Source organism: Sinohyriopsis cumingii, chromosome 2 (assembly GCF_028554795.1).
Source record: "Sinohyriopsis cumingii isolate HCF-2022 chromosome 2, ASM2855479v2, whole genome shotgun sequence".
Lineage (NCBI taxonomy): Eukaryota > Metazoa > Mollusca > Bivalvia > Unionida > Unionidae > Sinohyriopsis > Sinohyriopsis cumingii.
Window position 1 is genome coordinate 144,424,560 of NC_142962.1, and position 21,156 is coordinate 144,445,715.

A 21,156-nucleotide genomic window follows, 5' to 3' on the forward strand; every position below is an offset into this window, starting at 1 on the left:
TTATTCATGATTTAATGAATTGTTGAAGACTTGTACATGAAGCAAACATAGAAGTTACACAATCACTATACAGAAGACAGGGATCCCCTCCAGAAATTAGTGGACACATGTTTTGGGCAAAACCTTTGGCAAGTGAAGCTATGTTGATTATTTCCCTTAAAGTGTTATTTTATGACCATAAAAACACGTGGGTTCTTAATTTAATTCGTGCTTGTGGGCTTGCTGGTTGTCATTTTTCATTCACCGTGTATGAGCTATCAAATATACAATTACCATTGTTGCCAACATGCTTACACTACATGGTTTACAAAAAAAAGAAACACGATTTAGACAGTGGGTCAAGTTATGAAATATGAAACCTATTATTTACACATAAAGACGTCTTTTAAAGATTTCCCTGAAAAGGACCCACCCTAATTGTTCCACTCTTATGTCGCATGTTTAGGCTCGAATAAGCAGTAACACAAGAAAGAGTGAAAACAACAAGCTTTGAAAATATAATAATTTATTTCTCTGGAAAAATTATGTAAAAATGAAAAAATATGAACTTACGGTTTTATAGAAACAAATCCAAAATAATCCAAGAATAAAATTTTTGAAGTCCTAATAACAAAATGTTCTACTGATTTGAAGTTCGAATCCCTACAAAGAATCCAAGATGGAAGACGATATAGTGTTGAAGTCTACAGTTCCTTGTAGAAACAAGAATTATCACTCGAGTTTTGGAAAGCTGAATAAATTTCTTAAAAGACAGAATTAATCCTTTTCAATCCAAGAAATTTGAAATAACTCCAAATAGGACAACATACAACTTCCATTTTAATAGCCTAGCTTCTACTGAAAATAACTCTCCAAAACAGAGGTTATATCGTATCCTAAAACGTAAATAAGGGGTCACGTGATCATCTTCTCGAAACTTATAGAAAGAAGTACTTGTTAAAGATCACGTCTACCCAGTGTGACCCTGAAAAAACCAATCATTTTACTCTAAGAAATAAACAATTGTTTACCTCTTAAACCCGAAGTACCATCATGACCTCGACAACAACCAATCATGTGAAAAAAATAGAACTTGTTGAATTTTGAAACAAGGTCAGGATTTAGATCAACACCTGGTGTCTATAAACTAACAGTCAATGTCAAACTATTTTCTGAAAAAGTATCATCTCTAGAGAATAAATTTACACTACAAATATCATGTAGTGAAATATATATATATATATATATATATATATATATATATATATATATATATATATATATATATATTTGTAAACTGACAAACGATTAAATTGAAATAAATATATATTAAATCAGATATTATTAAATCAAATATACATAACACCACATTCAGAGGAGGACAGAGGTCTGTAATATATATATTTCCACAAATTAGTTGTTTAGAGATGTTACATATATTGTAGTGAATCTTTCTGTTTATTAGTACTTTCTCTTGTTACAATTGTCAAATGTATATAAAGATTTTGTTATGCAAGATATGAAGGATAATGGTTAAATCACAGCAGAACGGCTATCCAATCTTTCATCCCTCTCCCCAAAGCTAGGATGATGCATCACTTGAATGGGTCTTGCATAGTAAGAAAGCCAAAATTGTTAGCGCCAACTGTGAACAAGCAGCTCGCCAGATGATCTCTTTCATATAGCGCATACAACTTTTACATTGCAAATCTTAGCAAGATTAAATGAACCGCAAGACAGAGAACGGTATAAGGAACAGAAACCTAACATGTAGTTAGAAAATATTTTAACAGACACTTCACCTGTTAAGCATTGTATATCGGATATTATAAAATAAGCAAACCAAATGAGTTAGGATTGTATATTGAAGATTCTTAGGCATTGGGAGATCGTAAAAGCACATGCTTGGTACATGTTACGATATAATGAAACAAATCGTGCAAATGTCGTTTTGTGTTCGTTAGCTTACATGACATTAACTTCACACTATTCAGGTTATTAAAAAATTGTACATTTCCAAGCAATTAGCGTCTCATTAATACACCTACAACTCTGGTGTAATATAATATATATCGAATTTTGGAGTTGAGTACTTCGGTGTTAGACCATACAAATTGGCGTTTTAACCACTTTTAGACTTACGTGGTCTTGGAGGTCGGACGTATCCTACCTCACGAACGGTACTTCCTATACGTGGCGCTGGTGGAGGAGGACAGAGTTGTGAACCTTCGGATGATCCCATTTTGTCAACATATGACTTTATTTGAGAGAGTCGCACCCTGTCCCCGAAACCACTGTCATTAGACCATCTGCGTACGACTAGAAATATTGTGGATCAGATTTTGTCAACATCAATGTACAGTGCATACTTACCATCTTGAAAATGAGTGATGGACAGTGTATGCGTTAAATAAATTCATTTTGATCGTACAGCATTTGATACATGGTCACAAAACAAAATTAGAACGTCATGCAATCACACATTTGAATAAAAAATTTGAAAAACCTGATTTGTGTGTAATTGCATCAAAATAAATAAACAAGGGTTGTGCCAAGAATGCTCCGTTCCATTCTTACGAAACACATTGAAGTATAAAATGTCGAACAAATTTATGTTTGTTTATTGATGTGTTGATGGATCAAAAGTGCCAATAACCCTGGTTTAGTAGCATTTATTTAGGAAATTACACACTTCGCGTGACAGATGCTGGTCTTTTGTCTCATAGATAAACCTTAAGCTCCAACATGTAAGCAGGCATATAATACTTTTGAATTTTGTCAGCTCAGTGAGACAAGGAGTAGGCTAGACTAAAATAGTAATGGCTTGATTGGTTAAGATACCTCACCTGTGTAACTTCAAAAGGCGACAGATACAAACTATATATAATAAACGTCTTTCCAATATCACGAACAAAGCAACATGTCGTGTGTGTCAAATGTTCATTGTTTATATAAAGTATACTGTCAGTAAAGTCTACTGTCAGTGGATTGGTTGAAAACAAACTCCAATATTTTCTTTATTTTATGTTGACAATATCATTTTCAGTTTAGTATTTTAATTTCGTTCTTCATCGAATTTCTGAATGGTGTTTGGGCCAATCATTTGTGACTTCTATTTTACCCCACTCAGAAACAATCGGAAAGTTGAGCCTCTGTTAACTCTTAAGATTCTTTTTCTTTGAAATTATTCCTTTTGAATTTCCATAACAAGGACAATTCTAAATAAAAAATTACGAATGACCTCTGGCTAAAATCAGTGTATTTTATCCTTGAATGACACATGCAAAAATATGTGAGAAAAAAACCCAGTATAACTACCTTCGAAATTGCACTTTGTTTAGAAAAAGACTTTCATAAACAAAACCTTAAGCTGCAACATGTAAGCAGACATATATTACTTTTGAATTTTGTCAGCTCAATGACACAAGGAGAAGGCTAGGCTAAAATAGTAATGGCTTGATTGGTTAAGATACCTCACCTGTGTAACTTCAAAAGGCGACAGATACAAACTATATATAATAAACGTCTTTCCAATATCACGAACAAAAACTTAAATGCTACCTAGCGTTGATGCTAAATACAGGTTCTAATATATATGTTCATACCAAATATACAATGCGAGAATAATTTCAGCATTTCAGATAATTCCTGATGGCCTGAGTGGTGAGCAATTACATCTGGTGTGCGTCCATCACAATTTTTTATCTTGATTGCCCCTGCAAAAGCTGGGTAACTGAGCAAAGCTTCAGCAAAGCTCACGAGGTTAAATTCTGCGGCAAAATGAAGAAGAGTCGGCCACTTTCCTTCCCCTTCGACTGAAAAATAGAAGAAATACTATCAACTACTGCCATATTGCAGGACAAAAACAGTAATGTATCATTTCTTAATTAAAATAAGTTGTCGATGTCATTATAGAGCAACAAAACGATTTCATGCAATGTATATAATTATAACATGTTCGAAATACGTGTTTAATGATGATGTCGACTTTAATATGTTTTTAATGAAATTACAGGGTTGTGAGTTTTATAATTCTAATATTTAAAATGCTATGTGATAGGTTGTAAATAACATTGTGACATGTTGAGTAATTCAGCGTTTTGATATACTTTCCAGCAGAGCGAAACTGAGTTGACAATATTAAACTTTATTTGAAGGAAAGGAGATTGCCACACCTCCATAGAACAGCATTATACCAAGCAGTATCGCGAATGACTGTGATGGGTACTTACACAGTGAAACCTCTTGTTGCAGCGGATTAGATGATGTCAGCAAAGTATTGACAATTTACTGAGAAAATGGTGGCAAAACTGAATTTTTTCTGATCTATATTCTGGAAGTGTGTTTTATACAGAACAAGGTAAATGTTAGTGTACATACGTCATCTGATAGTGATGAAATAGAGATATGCATATGATCAGAGAATGCCACTAGAGAGAATGGAACATTTTACTTTGAGATGAATCCTCATCGATGTCCATCAAAGAAAGATGTTCAGGGAAGCCCGATACTGCAATTTTATTCGCTAGTTTTCTATCAAGTTGTTCTCTATCTGAACCACACAGCCCCATACTCTGGCATAACAGATTAATGGGGTCCGTCTCTTCCTTCAGAAGCTCCCAAAGTTGCTGGATTTTTGATTGTGTCCCGCCAATCGCTCTAGAAGCATGCCCTACTGTTAGACCGTCATCGGGTTTAGTGACTTCACGAGGGGAAGGTACAAGATCCTTGAGATGTCCTTCGCCTATTCTGTGTTCCTTGCACACAACACTGAATGCAGAAAACGTATGTGCTTCCTCGTCTGAAACGCGAAAGGACAATATATAAAAGAAAAGAACGTATACTTAGGATTTGATCTTGAGCACATAGCGGTGGCTATGTTTACCACATACTTTATTCAGCCAGAATTAGTATATTCTAACGTAAATAATGTGACATCCAGTTGGAGTTAAGATAATTGTTTTGTTGCACTTGTGCATATAACACGTGATAATTAGTATATGTGTGTATGTGTGTGATTTAGCGTTTTAAAATAACTTTAACAATTTTTCAGTCAAATCGCTACAATATCTGCAATGTGTCAGTTGATAGTGATGTCTAGCACTGTGGCATCATGCCGCAGACATGTAACATCATGTCCCACCCAGTCGCATTATTCTGACACCAGGGAAACCAGTCATAACAGTAACCTCTTAACGCTGAGCGCCTAGCGAGGCAACTGTTAGTACCATTTTTATAAGTCTTTAGTATGACTCGGCAAGGGTGGGAACCCGCAACCTCCCGCATCCGAGGCGGACGCACTAATCCAGAGGCCACCGAAATGGTCTGATAATTTTTCATATCTTCTATGTGAGTGCACGTGTTTTTGTTCATTGATATCTTTATTAATTATGTATTATTTCATCTTGAAATATATTGCTTTTACATGCCTGTAGCAAGGGAGGCACACGAACCGCTTACAACAGGCGTGCTAAGAATAGAAACGAAATTAAATATTATTGAGAAGTATATTTCCGACTCTTTTTGAAATATGGGATTTACACAAACTGTAAAATGATAAAATATACACTAAACATGAATTGGAATATTGCAAGTTCTTAGAAAATGGTACTAGTTCCAGTGATTATAAATATGTGGAAGATATGAACATTGTAATGTCAATTCCACTACAGATACTGGTGCATGCGTCAAGGTAAAATGGTGCTCTTTTGTCTGCTTTCATAAAATCCGTATTCCCTACTACTTCCCTATTTTGATGGATACGACCAACAAAAAGAGGGTTTTAACAATGACACAAAGAAATGTCTTATTTGACATGTTGTTTCAAATGTTTTAGTTGTTAACAATTTACACCTAGGTGCCTATTCCACATCACTGTCTTATTGTACTATACGGCAGTTTCTCAACTTTGAACAATTCACTTGGATAACTTTCCTTCTGATTATTTGTACCTGAATGTTTGTTTTACCACATACATTGTTTTACCTAATTATGAACAAAATATTATTTTTAATCTTTTGGATGAGATGTTGAATTTGTTCTATCTGGAACGGTTGTTATGGCAAGGATCCGATTGGATGGTATACAAAAAGGAGGTCAGTGATAACGGTTTGACATTTCAGTTTAATCTACATCCCTAGTCAGCTCATAGGCTCAGTAGTCCCACACATTCTTATATATTTATGTATGCACCAGTATAAACTTTAACTTAAGTATATCGTATCGTTTATAATGTTTCAGAAATATAATTAAAAAACTTAGTTTTAATTTCTAATTCTTTGATTTCGAATTCTTTTTTATGTGATATGATTTTGTATATAATATTGAAGACTTGACAAAAGAATGGGTTGCATTGTGTTTATTAAAATGGAAGAATCTAAAATATATTTAATTCCTTAGATGATTTCCTGATAAGTTTCTGATAAGTCAAATCATACCTGTTAATGAAAAGCTGTAGAAATATCTGTTTGTTAATGTAGCCTTCAGTTCTTCGTCATTGCCATCAAATTTTACGGATACATCAGATTCGGCTTTCTTCTCAAGTCCAATGTATACCTTCAGGCCCTGTGTGGAAATAATCATTTTTATATGAACGTTTGCGCCGAATCGAATTTTTGACACACTGTGGACTAGTAGTGCACTTGTAGTGCACTAATTCTACTTCACGTATTGCACTATAGTGAAGAAGATAGTACACTATAGTGATCAAGGTAATACACTATAGTGGAAGAGGTTCTACATATAGTGAACATTGTAGTAGACTTAGTGAACAAGGTAGTGCACTATAGTGTACAAGCTTATAGTAAAGCGATTAAGCGAAGTGTAAATCCTGTAGACTGGGAGTACCCTCGCAGTGCACTAATTCTAATTCACATAATGCACTACAGCGGACAAAGTAGATTACAATAATAAGGACGCTAAACTATTTAGTTTATGATAATGTACAAGCTAGTATACAATTATCAATAATGAATGCACTCAATGCAATTGGTTGAAAATATCTATATGAGTATTTATGGATATTATGGTGAACCAATATCAAGTGCAACAATACTATATTAACAGTGAATTTTGGTTGTATATTTGAAAACTGATGAGGATAATAACGATCACGATGACAACAAGAATGATGATAATTATGCGGTTGTTGTACTTTGAATCCACTACTTCTTTATATTTAATTGCAGCAAAAATGATAAATGGGATTGGTGTCCTTGTGTAGTATTAGTAATATTTTTTAAAACATCAATAATAGTATTTATAGTTGTTTCGTGTTCTTGGTGAGTGTCGTTTATAATAAAATTATTATTATTATTATTAGTAGTAGTAGTAGTAGTAGTAGTAGTAGTAGTAATAGTAGTAGTACTTGTAGTCTAGTTCTATTTGTAATCTCTTTATTCTGTATTACAGTTATATCGTCAAATATAGTATTGTTTTATTTAAAAAATCGAAGGTGACATATTAGATGTTTGCAAAACAAACCAAGAGAATCAGAATGTGTCTCTAAAACATGGAAAGACAATTGAATTTATATTGTTATTATAATTTTGCACTGCTATGAATCATGGTTTGAATTTTAACAGACCTTTGCTTTGAAACGACCAAAGATAAGAAAAGCTTCACTTTCAATATAATCGCATTGTAGCTTGTAACAAAAACAAGAAAATTAATACACTTGTAGAAAATTCGACAGATGGATTAAATGGAACAGCACTAGACGGAAATGTTAGGACGGTGCACGGGCAGCGTGGATAGCCTATATGAAATAATCATTCCATGTATGTAAAACGCTGGGACGTGATGTCATGCCCACACATTCCCAGCATCCATCCGAAATATAGATATCCCTCCTTCAAAAGATCTGTCGAATCTGCTTGAGCGTTACATTGAATGGTTGGATGCCTGACTGCCTTTAAGCATACGGGTGATACACATTCAAACTAAACCTGGAATGTTCGATCTTAATCTTTTAAAGAGCAGGAGGAGAAAAAGTGTGCACATATGTTAGAAGTTGGCGTTTTCGAACCATCCACTTCTGAACGGGTATCAGCCCTTATTCTCGTTTGAAAAGAGAAGCCATCATTAAATGTGTAAGAAGTATAAAATTCCAATATTCAATTGGCTGATGCCAATCCCACCATCAAAGACTACTGCAATACATTACAAGAAAACATTCTGGTTCAGAAAATTTCAGATGTCATTATGCTAATAACAGGCTTAACTTATTCGTCACAAAATAGGTCATGTTTGAGCATACATACACGGGTTTTGGACACTGAAACGTCGAAGAAACCATTCAAAGGAGTATACATACAACTGGATGCCAGAGATCCTGATGAGGCTTACATTTTAGTTTACTTAGATGATGTTCCTGTCTTCGGCGTGATTTCGATGACGCATTATCAAAACTTCTCAGTGTTCTCCAAGATCTAGAAAGTACACATTGAAACTCAAAGAAGAGAGTGGTATCGCTTGGAGGTTGATGTTCTGGGAAAGATGTGAAATTACAAGGGAACCTCAGTGTATATATCGAAGCTAGCGGTCATCAACTACTGGACTGCTCGGCGCGAAAAGGTAGAAAACATGTCGCTTGGAGGGTTTGTCGATAATAAGGATGATATGTTGTGCAAATAACAACATCAAGGGGCATTGTTTAAGACAAAATATAGTCTTACGTTAGCTACCTGCTAAGTAAATCGTACACCAGAGGGGAAACCTGCACTTGATATGGATTCGTCAAACATTACAGCATGGAATGTGTTTCTACCGGTCCAGTCCGAAGATGAGAAATGTTTCTGTTACGTAACGGGGGCCGTGATCGCACGCAAGCACGAGAACAGTGGTCTAAATTGGAATTTTCATTAAAGGCATTATACTTTTGTGAAGGAAGACTGTCAGTAATGTTCCACTAAATATCGGAATGGTCGCAATTGTATTTGGTCAGTCTTCTAATTGTGAAACCCCTAATATCAGTCTAAAGTTAGCAAAAACACTTTAATCGATCAATTCAGTATTAAAGATAATCGCCATCTAGTATTAGAGCCATTCAATTTCAAGGCAATTGTCTAGAGACACCATCGAATGGCTACTGGCAAATTTGCAACAAATCACATGATCCTCAAGATTGTAAAGTATCACTATTAGTCATTTTGGGTGTGTGTTCAAGAACTTTGTATCGGAGTACTTTTATACTGTTGGTTCAAAAGACCACTCAGTGACCTTAGCCTAGTATACACTTATACATTGAATTTACACCAGCATCATGATGCCAAATGATATATGGGACATAGGAAATCCATGGAACGGGTCAAGTAGTCTTTTTGTGGTATAACCTTGCCAAAGTCTATTTGGACTATGTACATAATTGTGATACCTGTAATAAAATTAAAAAGGTCATCACGAGGCCTTCGTCTTCTTTTCTTCTATTGCCTGATGGTGTATTGGTGGTGAGAATCCGCCTCGACATGATAGACCTTGCGTTCTAAGTAAAAGTGACACAAAAATATATCTCATAATGGTAGATTAATTTCCGCATTCAATAGACACAGCTATCCCACACCCACCTGCCCGGACTGTTGCGCAATAATTTGTTCTTCACTTCACTGCTGTAATACCTTGGTTGTACATATGAACTTGGATCCAACAGTAAATCCACATACTGGCCTCACTAATAACAGAATGATGATAGGACGAGACACGGAAAGCCAACATGAGTCAAGAATCACAAACTGTTTCGCAGATTTCAATCTAAACAAGGATGTATGATTATATTATATCTGAAACAATATAACCTCGAACCATACATTTAAAATATAAATTGGCTTTTAAAATGGGCTTCCAAACAATGTCAGGAAGGGGAGTCCACCACAACCCACATAAGTTTCGAATGTTTAGAGTTTTCCGGCCATTGCTTTTCACCTCGTTTATATATAATTTAACACACAGTCCCGTGTGCATAGGCCAATGAAAATCTATCAAAAATTGGTTGTTTTCGCTTTAGGAATTTCAGGTTACTCTACTTAAAATATTACTGAATGAAACACTTGCGAATTTGATGCATATTATACTACTTTACAACACATTATTGTAAAATAGAGAGAGAGAGAGAGAGAGAAAAAAATAATGTTTACCATTCTGAACGATTGCAAAAACTAATGTTGAGTTTATTACTGAAAAAACTTACCCCATCACTAACCTCCTTGAAAATCGGCCGAATTCTCGGTGGAGGATAATCGTATTCGTACATGGTTACAATCGTCATTAGCAAATGCCTTACAGACTCCTCTGTTCCATCTACATCAAGCATTAACCAGTCTTTGACATCTTCATGCACACCATGTTGTATTGTTTTTGACGTAAAGTTTTCTATATCAACTCCCATCAAAACGGTGAGTGAAAATTGATGTTCCAAACCGGTCATGATGTTTAAATCTTTCAAGTCAAGGAAGTCGGGGGTAATCAGGAAAATGTTTATTCTGCTCCTTCCTTGAGCCGTATAATCAGATGTGACGTCATTAAGGGCAATGTCAATTTCATATTCCCGTTCACCAAGCTTGGTTTGAAGGTACTTTGCCCATTCGACTCCATCTTGGGGATAGTAGTGGATGGAAATCTCCTTTTGTGTGGACATGATGAGAAATGTCGAGGGATTGACGACTGTAGCAAAGCAAGAGATGTTTAATGGTTACATTCGCAACGATATGTATGAGCAAATAAACTTTGGATTTTAATGTACAAGAACCAAGGACGAACAGTGCTTAATTTCAAGTTGCATAATTTCGCACAAACGATAGAAATAGTACCTTTGGCTATAATGCTGACTGTGGCATGGCAAATTTGGCTTTCATGTTACCTGCAGTAAAGCTCTGAGGCATCTATATAATAAAATCAAGCACGTTTAATACTATGCACATAACTGTCCATACTCTTTATACGAGGTAAATATATTTGGTAATATGGACTACAATATATCTATATATCAAAGAGATTTAGCAATAAGGCCTTCATGCTGCTCCTCTAACTAGTGGAAATTCAATATTTAAGTGTTCCATCACATTAACATGAATGTGAAACTATAGCTTCAATAGGAATTGAACAGTTAGGCTGACTATAAAGATGGTTTTAAATGGTCCCATCTCCTCAAAGAAAACATTCTGAAAAAATTAATAATTTTACTGACCACGAATATAGACTTCCTAACCAGCACCCAAGATCTACTGACCAGCATCATCATATCCTGACCAGCACCTACAATAACTCACACATAGGAAATAATATGAAGCAAGTTGTTCAAATAGAATCCAAATCCCTCAGTAAGGAAACTACAATCAATAACCTATACCAATTCAACCAATATAATTGTATAAAAAAGTGAAAGGAAAGAAAGTACTAACACATGCACTAACTTTTCATCACCTCACAACAGGGCAGAACTATTTACACAGTCATATATATACTATGCACTCAGACATACTTATATACTAGCCTAACTGGAGTGAAAGATAGAAAATCTTGGTAGAGCTTAAATATATAAATTAGTTACTATCACCCCTAAAATGGGCAGGATTTGTTCAAATGCACAATACACAGAAACATACATGCCATCATATATGCAGTGATAGGATCGGAAATGGTAGGAGTGGTCACACATCAACAAACATATTTACGTGATTTCCATTATCGATAAAACACATATCTGCTTTCTATCTGCCTGGCACTCTCGGCATCTGTCTCTGTCTGTCTCTCAGGAAAAACAATTAATATTTTTTTCATCAACAATCCCAAAATTAAAAGCTTGCAAATCAGGTCTTTACAAATCATCAGTGAATGATAAGAGCAAATCGGAATGCATACAAAGTCAAACAAATGGAGCATGTTGTAGTAATGTTTCATAACATATTGGATTCCATCACCATCTCTCCTCTTTCTCACGGCTGCAATCACTATAACAACGGAAGTGAATTGCAAAGAAATAAACCATGTGCCACTCGCTCGTGTGTGAAAGCCAGCATAAATTTCTATGGGAATGAAACCGATGTCAGTACACATCTGATTTTATTACATGGATGCCACTTGTATTAAATGGCTTTAACTGAAAACAAACTGAGAAAGGAAGTTGCTAAATTACTTCAGACTTTCTAACAGAGAAATTGTTGGGAATGGCAAAATTCTAGAAAGATTATCTTGTGATGTAAATGATTGTAAACAATCACTTTAGCATCCAATAAAGGAAATCTATGGCTTAATGCATTCATGTTTGTATACCATTAAATATTACAAAGTGAAGGTAGGGAGAGGTTTAAGCTTTGCCGTGGATACACACAAACGCAAAAGACACATACACAGAAAACACTAAAATATATAATTTTCGAATAATCATGTGCATTCTGTTTTATTGTACTGAATTGCCATGATATATACCCGAGTGTCTTAAATATATTTGGCCAAATGAATGCCATCTCTCCTTTCCATCTCAAGCGTCTTCCTACTGAGGATCCAGACATTGTAGTAGTTCAGTGGTTAGCGTGCCAAAATCCCGATCGAAACGACGTCGGTTTGCATTTTAACATCGAACCATCCTTGATCAGTTGCTCTGGCTTGCCTTGGGAAAGGCGCTCTGCTCCAAATTACCTCTAGTATTGCTGTCCCATAAAACACTACCACCTGAATTCCCTGCCTTTAGTGCATTTACTGCTTCCACTACATCTTCCATGAAGTACCGGTGATCACCCTCTGCTGTTATCGGTGAGAACCTTACAACAGATTGGTCTCAGGAAGTCTTCAGGGTAAGTTTCCTCATTGCGTTATTGTTTTCGACACCGTCGTCTTTCTCCTCAGAGATACGACAAACTCTGTTCTTTTTGGACCAACAACTTCACCTTCACATCAATAGATAGTAGATATGTGAATGAAGCTTCTGATACAAAGACGTCTTGACACTGTGAAAATGGACAAGACTGGCGCAATCTATGCTACATATATATCTAAGGCTCTACCGTTCATGGCACCTAATACTAATCGCATCCATCGCTTGTTTTGAATGAACAAATCAGAATACTAGACGATACATGACGTTAGTCGAAGGTGATGTACAAATTATTTAGAGTGCATAAAGTTGATACGTTTTGAAAAACCTATTTTTAGTGAATTTCGGAAGCAATGAAATTACTAATATCAAAAGAAACACGGACTCCAAATAAGGTTCAGTAAGTAATAAGTAATCTGTAAACCCTTAGGATAAAAATTAGTTTAATGGAGAAAGGAAGTATGGATTTAATTTTTGCTTCCAAATATATCATATTATTAATTTAAAATAGTTAAAAATGTACTCTACACTGTGGTCAATAGAAAGAAATATTGTTGAATGATTAAAAGCAGAATGGTCCAGAAACAAACTAATGTAATGTCAATGCCATTCTTTTGGAAAAGTCTGTTCCCGATAATGTACAGTAATTAGGGCCTTATTTGTATAGCCTGTGAAGAATTGTGTTAAGTCAGCATTTTGGCAAGAGCTTGCAAAAATATTAAAAATGATGCTCTTTTTATTTACTTGCTTGTAGGTTTGTCATAAATAAATAATTTTCGGTGCAACTAGATTTTGTTAAAAAAGTGGAGCGAATCTATTCACATAAACATAAAATCAAATGACACGTTGTTGTTGTTGTAGAATTCAAGGCCATTTTCAGCACAAGATAGACTATGCATGACGGCCAGTATACATGGTGGAGGAAGAACCTGGGAAAACCCAGGAAAGAACCACCGACCCACGAGAAGCTACTCGCAAGCTTTCTCACATACCAACATTTGCCGAATCTGAGACTCGAACTCGCGCAGATAGAGGTGAGATGGCAGTGATCGTAACGGTGAGCGTTTTAGACCACTCAGCCACTCGGGGTCCCCAAATGATACGTAAAATATAGGTTTAGCAATATTTGTAAATTTGGACCTTTACGAGATTTAAACTTGAAAAGCAATCTAAACTCCTTTTTGACGAGGCTATTGAATATTTGTTTCCCGCTCACACAATTTTGTATCTACAGTTATTATTTAGTTCTTTTTGAACGTTGTCCTTACCTTCTTACCTTAATACGGAAATGTACGACCTCACTGTCGAAAGGTTGTACACGTATTTTAAATATTCATTTTTTAAACTAAGGACTTAAGGCCTAAATATTCAAATCAGAGAAACGTTTCAAAAAAGGTTTTGTCACAAGTTGAGGAGGAAATGAATGACCCCTGCCAAACACCGTCCAACTCCTCCTCTGCTAAACAAAGAGGTTAAAGATCGGCTAAAGAAAAAATCGGCCGGAAGCTACTGGATATTATTTTCAAATTCAAGCCACTCACAAAGTGACTTTCAGAAAATCAAATCAACTGTAAACATTTACACGGTCACATTGAAAGTATTTAAGCCTCAAATCCCTGCAGAAAAAGCAACGTCCTTCATTAAATACATCTCGGTGTCGGTGTTAGTAAAGTTCAAATATCAGTGCTATTTTAAAGAGCCGAGATCTTTTGAGACTATCTACGTCCGTCTCCTGTTTGGATAAAATTTAATACAACTGATGAATTAACGTATTCCAAATTATTGGACCAATTCCAGCACGTGCAACAACCCAATTCATGCAAAATATACCCTGTAGGCATTTGTGGAGATCTCCATAAACATCAAAGTTATTTCGATGATATTACTAGCATCGCCTGGTTTCTCGGTAACAGTTATTATTGTGGCAAATGTAACTACAAATTTAATACTCGGGAACAACATATGTATTGCGGTGAGAGATGGCATGTTTGTTTAGCGTCAATACTTTGTATTCCTGAATAAGAAAACAGTGTTTCATACTTTAGTTCCAGAGGAACATTCGTGAGTCAAGAGTGTTATGAGCTACATTGCATGAAACAATTCCAAAAATAGAAAAGTGTCATCACATTATTGTCAGTATTTATACTGACAACAAAATGGCACACTTGTGTCCAGGAAGCATTTATAAATACAACAACGAACCATGTGAATTACTTCCCAGAACAAGATACAGAAAAAGAGACAAACCTGTGGAGTTTATCTTTCTTACTTTGAATGTTTGCAAGACACTGGAATTCACATTCCTAACGTTTGTCTGGATACTTACAGTTCGAATTGCAGCGTGATTTTAGGGAGGGGGACGCGCAAAAGAGTTTGTGGATTCCTTGCTAGTTTTGATTTCGAAGAGTGCTTTTTGGTTCCTACTAACTAGATCAGGAACGAGAAGTAGGTGTATCATTACCGGAACTGTCATCATTTTTCAGAACAAGAACTACATTTCCTTAAGTTACCATAAGCGAAGCCAAAATGGTTTAGATTATAGTGGGATAAGTACAATTTAAATAGTTCATGAACGTTTTGGCCATGCCTTTGAGTAAAATGTCAAAACGTTTGGAAAGACAGAAATCGCTAAAAACTATTTTCCACACTTTTCTGTACCAAAGAAAACTAACACTTCGTGCTCCCTCATTTGACTGAAGCCCATTACTACGACCCAGATGGTCTGCAAACAGAGCAGCGCGAAGCTTTACTTTTGGTACCAAGTCCATTCTTCAGACTCTTATGATTTTAGGAAGAGATATTGATATTTTGTCTATCGGATGTAAACAGTTTATGGTATTGTTATGGAGAATATCGCAGTTATTTCTCGACAAAAGAGGTAATATCTCTTGAAGGAAGCACCTACCACTGCAAAAACATGAATTGGTGTTCTGAAAACATGTTCATACACGAGAATAAACTAGTTTTCTTAGCACCTCAATCCTATCAATCTGTTAACTGCTGATATTGAGCCAAACCTTTGTGTTAGTTTCATTGTTTATGCAAAACTCGAAACAAATGGAAACTAAATGCTAGAAAGGACGAGAGAAATAAGATCTAATCGTATTTTGTCGAAAGTTTTAATTTAGAAAACCGACAGATTGCATGACAATTTCACTGATGTTTATATCATGTATGTCCCAGATGATATTCTCACCAAGTACTGAACAATCCCTTGACAGGGGTTATTTATGAACGGGTTGTACGTCCAAACAAACTAACAACACAAGAGTTTGAATATCAAGGTTATCAAGTGGGAGAAATGTGGCAGTAACACGTTCAACGTTTAAATACAGATTCAAAAGTTCGATTCATTAACGAAGGCTACTACGTGGATGACATCGAACTCCAGAATAAAAACATAAATTTGTTTAGAGGATGTGCGTAAATAAGCTTGATTGTTTGCCGGTCACCCTGAAATTTTGACAGAACACATCGACGACGAAAATATGTTCATAAAAAGTTATAATCAAATTTGTACTGTCCCGTTTTGCCTCATTATTGCCAAGGAAAATTGATGATTCGCTTATGTCGTACATGGGCTAAAATGTTAAAAATGGTCACAGAATGGACCTTGTCAGGAAAATGGGTGAGTGTCAAGTTGTTACATGCTCTTAGTCGTTAATCTCAGTCGTTCAAAGTGTACGGAATGTCACTTTTTCCTACCAGTGAACAATACGAAAAAGTCCAAGGATTTATTCAGGCTACGTCAACGAGCTTCTCAAATAATAAAACGAACTGAGTGGTTATCCCTCCTGGTATGACACAAGTAAAATCACAAACGTGAGCATAACAGATAAAGACTGAACCTACAAAAAAACATGCTTTATCAAATGTTCTCTAAAGACGACAGTACCTTTTGACTCTCATTATTGCTAGTTTAGTAGAGCGCATATAGCATCTACCGTAGGAGCTGCGAGAACACATTTACAGATACTTTATACAGATTCGGGTACAAAGAAAAGCAAAGATGCATTTTCAATGGCTTGGACATTTATATATATGATTGATATAAGAATGATGATTACCTTAACTGTGTTCCTATGGTCAGACATTGATCTACATCCTTCACATTGTAATACCTTTGATCATCAACATACAGTCTTGCAGGCATAGATCAAATTTCATGTACTTAAGTCAATGTTCTTTCAAGAGAGGTATCGCCTTAAGATCAGAGTCCTTTCTTACGCGTTATGTGTAAATTTATAGCTAATTTTCTTTAATATTATTTACCAGGAACTCCCATTGGCGCAGGGTTTACAGGATTACCAAAGCGTACTTTAAGAACCTTACAGTTTGTTTAATGAGATATTACACTAGCCGATAGTACCTCGTTTTGGATGCATATATGTGACTGAATTTCTTATGTTCTTTTACTGGCAGAATCTCTGCGCCAGATTTATTACAAGTGCAATAAACACTATACCTCTGTCCACAACGAAAAACCAAGAATGTGAGATCACAAGAAACTGATTCGATGGTTTGGATGGGATTTCAACCAAATGATGATTAATACTATAAATGTGATTTAGGGATTATTATAGCTCTGTTTTCTTGCGCATTGAAGCGTCAAGTTTACCACTGTGAAACTGGGTGTTATAGATTATTCTAAGTCCAGTTTTGCTGTTCAGGGTTGTCAACTTTGCAGATACTTTCATTTTTAACACTTTTTGGCATTTGCTACTTTTAAATTAGGGACTATCTTATTGTTTCCTTGCTCACGAATGATTTAAAGGGGCTTTGCTTTTAAATAATATATTGCTTGGAAACAAGTCTTTTGAAGTATTCCTTCATGTCTCTCATTCGAGCTAATCATTTTGGTTTCTTGCAATGCGAAAGAAAGAACGCGTGTTCATCGTTTCAGGAAACTAATAAAATAAATACTTTTTTCTTGTATGGTTCGATTATTTGCTAAATGGTTGTCCCCAGATGCAAGTCCAAATATTCCAAAAAGCACTTTACATATAACAGGGTTATTAATTTGTATGTTTAATGAAACTTTCAACTCAGTCGGCTTGTGCCTCTATCTTTCTGTTTCAATCTAGCACATGTAATAATCTCTAGAAGTTTCACCTATTGTATTGTAAACAGGTTCGGATTTTATGTTTATACGGAAGTATTATTAGCTTACTAGCTAGAACACTATACATTATCTGCAAAGCCTGTATGAGCAGTATGCCTGGGCTGAAATATTCTCTCTTAAAATCGTTCAATTTTACAACGTACGTGTATGATGGCATTTAAAATTTCTCGAAGTTAATATCTGGCAGATGTTTTATTTCATTAGCCTCTTAACTGCAACGTAATACATGGCCCGATCTTCTCTAGCCAAGAGTCGCTGATTCTTTATACAATAATATAGTGTAGAGTGTCTCAGCGGGTCATGCCAGTAGTATATTGTTATGATCATTATTTTAAGATATAAATATTGGTTGATGCTATTTAAACCATGGTATTCCTTTTTTCGTAAAATTACGCATGCGTATGGCACGTACTGCTAAAGCATTGATTATTGTTACTTTTTACACATTTTGATCTTTCAAAAGCAAAATCGTGTCCATGTTAAGTGAGATCCCTTACTTGACATATGATCATGACCTTTAATAACAGCTGCTGGAACATGTTTTCGAAGCGAAACGCAACAGTTTCAAAAGACTGGCTTGTAAAGCCTGTAATCTGCCTTCTTCGGCAAAAGGGGTGAGTGTTGGAATGCAGGAAGATCTATCCAATAACATTGCTTTAACGTCCAACGGTCCGTTTTAATTTCGGATTTGTAAATTTTGATCGGAAATCACAGGAGTAGGTGGATTGGTGCTTGTTGTTGTCATTATTAGAGTGTAAGGCGTTACAGCTGATTTGACGTTATGTTACGCATCAGAATCAAACGTATTGCGTCCTGACAGCAGCCAGTAGGCATCTGACGATAAATGTAAGATCTGTAGCCTTCAGTATGTCGGAGAAACTGAAAAGTTACACAGAAGGATCGACCTTCGCACATCTGACTGGAAGAGAAAAAAGCTGTACAGAAACCAGACAGAACGGAATGTGCTATCCCTGGATTCTGTGGATGGTATTATTTGTATTAAATATTAATTCTGCCTACTATTAGCAAGCATTCTTCTGTAGAATCCAGGTAAAGCACTTTCAGTTCTGTCTGGTGTATATTTATAATTCTCTATAATTAATTATATATAGCTTGATTTCTTTAATCTGAATCCGGAATGACTGTTTAAACAGATGAGAATTTATATATAGGTTCTCACGCCAGTGTGTCTGCTACACACGAGTGCATATACCACCAATTAAGTAGCATAATTGTTTGTTCATGTGTGCCTGGTCGTGAGGAATATGGCCTCGTGTATGCAGGCAAGGCGATGGCTGCCGTTTACCCGCGGACCTGGGTTCAAATCTCCATAGAGTACTAAATAAAAATTATGTTACCTGTATGACAGTATTATGTGTGTCGCCAAATACATCAAACTGAAGTGGATTGTAGCAAGTACTTCTGAAGTTATCGATCGACTAGGCTAAAATGACAGTGACGGTCCGATCGAGTGTCATAGGAAGACAGAGATAAGATATTCTTAATCTGCGTTTAACACTAGAAAATACAGTCCAACAAATGTTATATATGTGTGTAAATACCTTTATGATCCACGGTTTATAAAGGTAGAGAAACCGGGATCGTGTTTGTGAAGTTTACACTTTTCGCCAGACTTAGCACATCTACAGATTTAGCCTTATGATACTTACATTAATTCTGAGACAGGATTTTCTTCAGTGTGTAGGTGATAATCGTGTGATAAAAACTCGCAGTGAAGACATATCCTCTAAAGAAAGGAACACCGTTTCTTCTTTTCAGCTTCAGCCAATGCCCTGTTTCGGACTGTATGTAAGCTAGTCTAGTCGCTGCATTAAATCAAATGGCTCTATTTTCTTCCTGTTACAAATCCCCATGTAAATTCCTATTACCTAGATGAAATTTGTTTTAGAATATAATCAAGTAGGACATGTTGACAAGTATTGAGAAGGTATGTATTTCTGGTGGAGTCTATACAAATATATATTTTGGCTGATATACATATCTTATGTTATTAGCCTGATCCCCAGAAAATGAATAGTCTACTTCATCCAGGCGTGAATGTAAACACAATCCCATTGAAGCAGACGTTGTTATTCACTAGATATAAATACTTGTGGACGTCGAAACCAAGCAACTAGTAATTAAGTTATGATTCCTTTGTGCAAGAGAGCAAATCATTTCACAATACATTCTTTTGTTCTTCTGTTTGCATGCTATAGTGTAATAAGGAAGTATAGTCAGTCATAAAGGTCGTTACATATATAGCTTTACTGAAAAATACCAAAATACTAAAAACTACATTTAGAAATTGACACTTCATTTGTTTTGTTAACTCAGAATGTTTAAAACCGGGATGTTTAGCTCATATTGCAAATTTAACTACAATTATGAAATAAACAAATAGGTTTTAACACTTTGAAAATGTACGTGTAAAATGATAAAATTGGGTGCCAATTTGACTATATTTGCAAATAAAAATTAATAAGCTAACGTGTGTACATTTACTCCTATATATTAGTTTTGGGCAATAATATTTTTTCTATATCACTGTGCAGACGCATGATTTCACTATGTTCATACACGTCTACAGGTAGATTGAGAATAAGGGGTTTGGATTTGTAGTTTATTGTTGGTATATTTTGGTATTTATCTAGCGCCAAGCATTATACTTTTTCCATCAAGGATTTCTGTAGACGTATGTGCAAGGCATATCATAGTAACTTAGCGTGTGATGTGAGGATGTAGTCATGAGGATATCCGAAACAAATCCGCTTTTATCGTAGTAAAATACATATGTCTGATATTGTCCTTGGACGAAGCATGCACATACGCATACATATTCTTTGTTATGGTGATATAATTTATCAGCATTGCCTCATGCATTGTCAGGAACATACAAACGGATTTACGAATACTTATTGTTTATCACAATAGTGATTTGCATATGCGCTCGCGTAGTGAACGTACCCTATGATTGAATTTGCATAACACACGCAACGTATGCACACAAGCGGGCCAAAATGGTTGACTGCGACCCTACTGTATATGTGGAGATTCCTTCTCTGTGTGACTAAAGTACATTCTCCAGAACATGATTATAGTAAGTATATACGAAACATTATACTGGTATTGTTTTCTTTGTGTCGCGATATTTTATATTGATTGTAGGAGAGATGATGTTAAAATACGATATTAAACGATTAGTGCAGCACACACACACACACACACACACATGGTATAAGCAGCCTCT

General features: G+C 35.6%; 1 protein-coding gene across 6 annotated transcripts in view; it reads right to left on the reverse strand.

Moving 5' to 3' along the window:
* LOC149806008 (uncharacterized) overlaps positions 1 to 19,969 on the reverse strand; it is a 35,705-nt gene extending 15,736 nt beyond the window's left edge. The window contains exons 1-7 of one of the 6 annotated variants that reach the window (XM_089950844.1): positions 19,577 to 19,969; positions 18,404 to 18,825; positions 10,163 to 10,635; positions 6,417 to 6,543; positions 4,433 to 4,780; positions 3,585 to 3,794; positions 2,122 to 2,298 (exon numbers count right to left, since the gene is read on the reverse strand). In XM_089950844.1, the coding sequence (XP_089806970.1) occupies positions 2,122 to 2,298; positions 3,585 to 3,794; positions 4,433 to 4,780; positions 6,417 to 6,543; positions 10,163 to 10,635; positions 18,404 to 18,410 (1,342 nt within the window). In that variant the 5' untranslated portion in view covers positions 18,411 to 18,825; positions 19,577 to 19,969. The remainder of the gene's footprint in view (positions 1 to 2,121; positions 2,299 to 3,584; positions 3,795 to 4,432; positions 4,781 to 6,416; positions 6,544 to 10,162; positions 10,636 to 18,403; positions 18,826 to 19,576) is intronic. The other 5 variants (XM_089950842.1, XM_089950845.1, XM_089950841.1 and 2 more) reach the window with 5 other exon arrangements.
* Between the last annotated feature and the right edge of the window lie 1,187 nt (positions 19,970 to 21,156).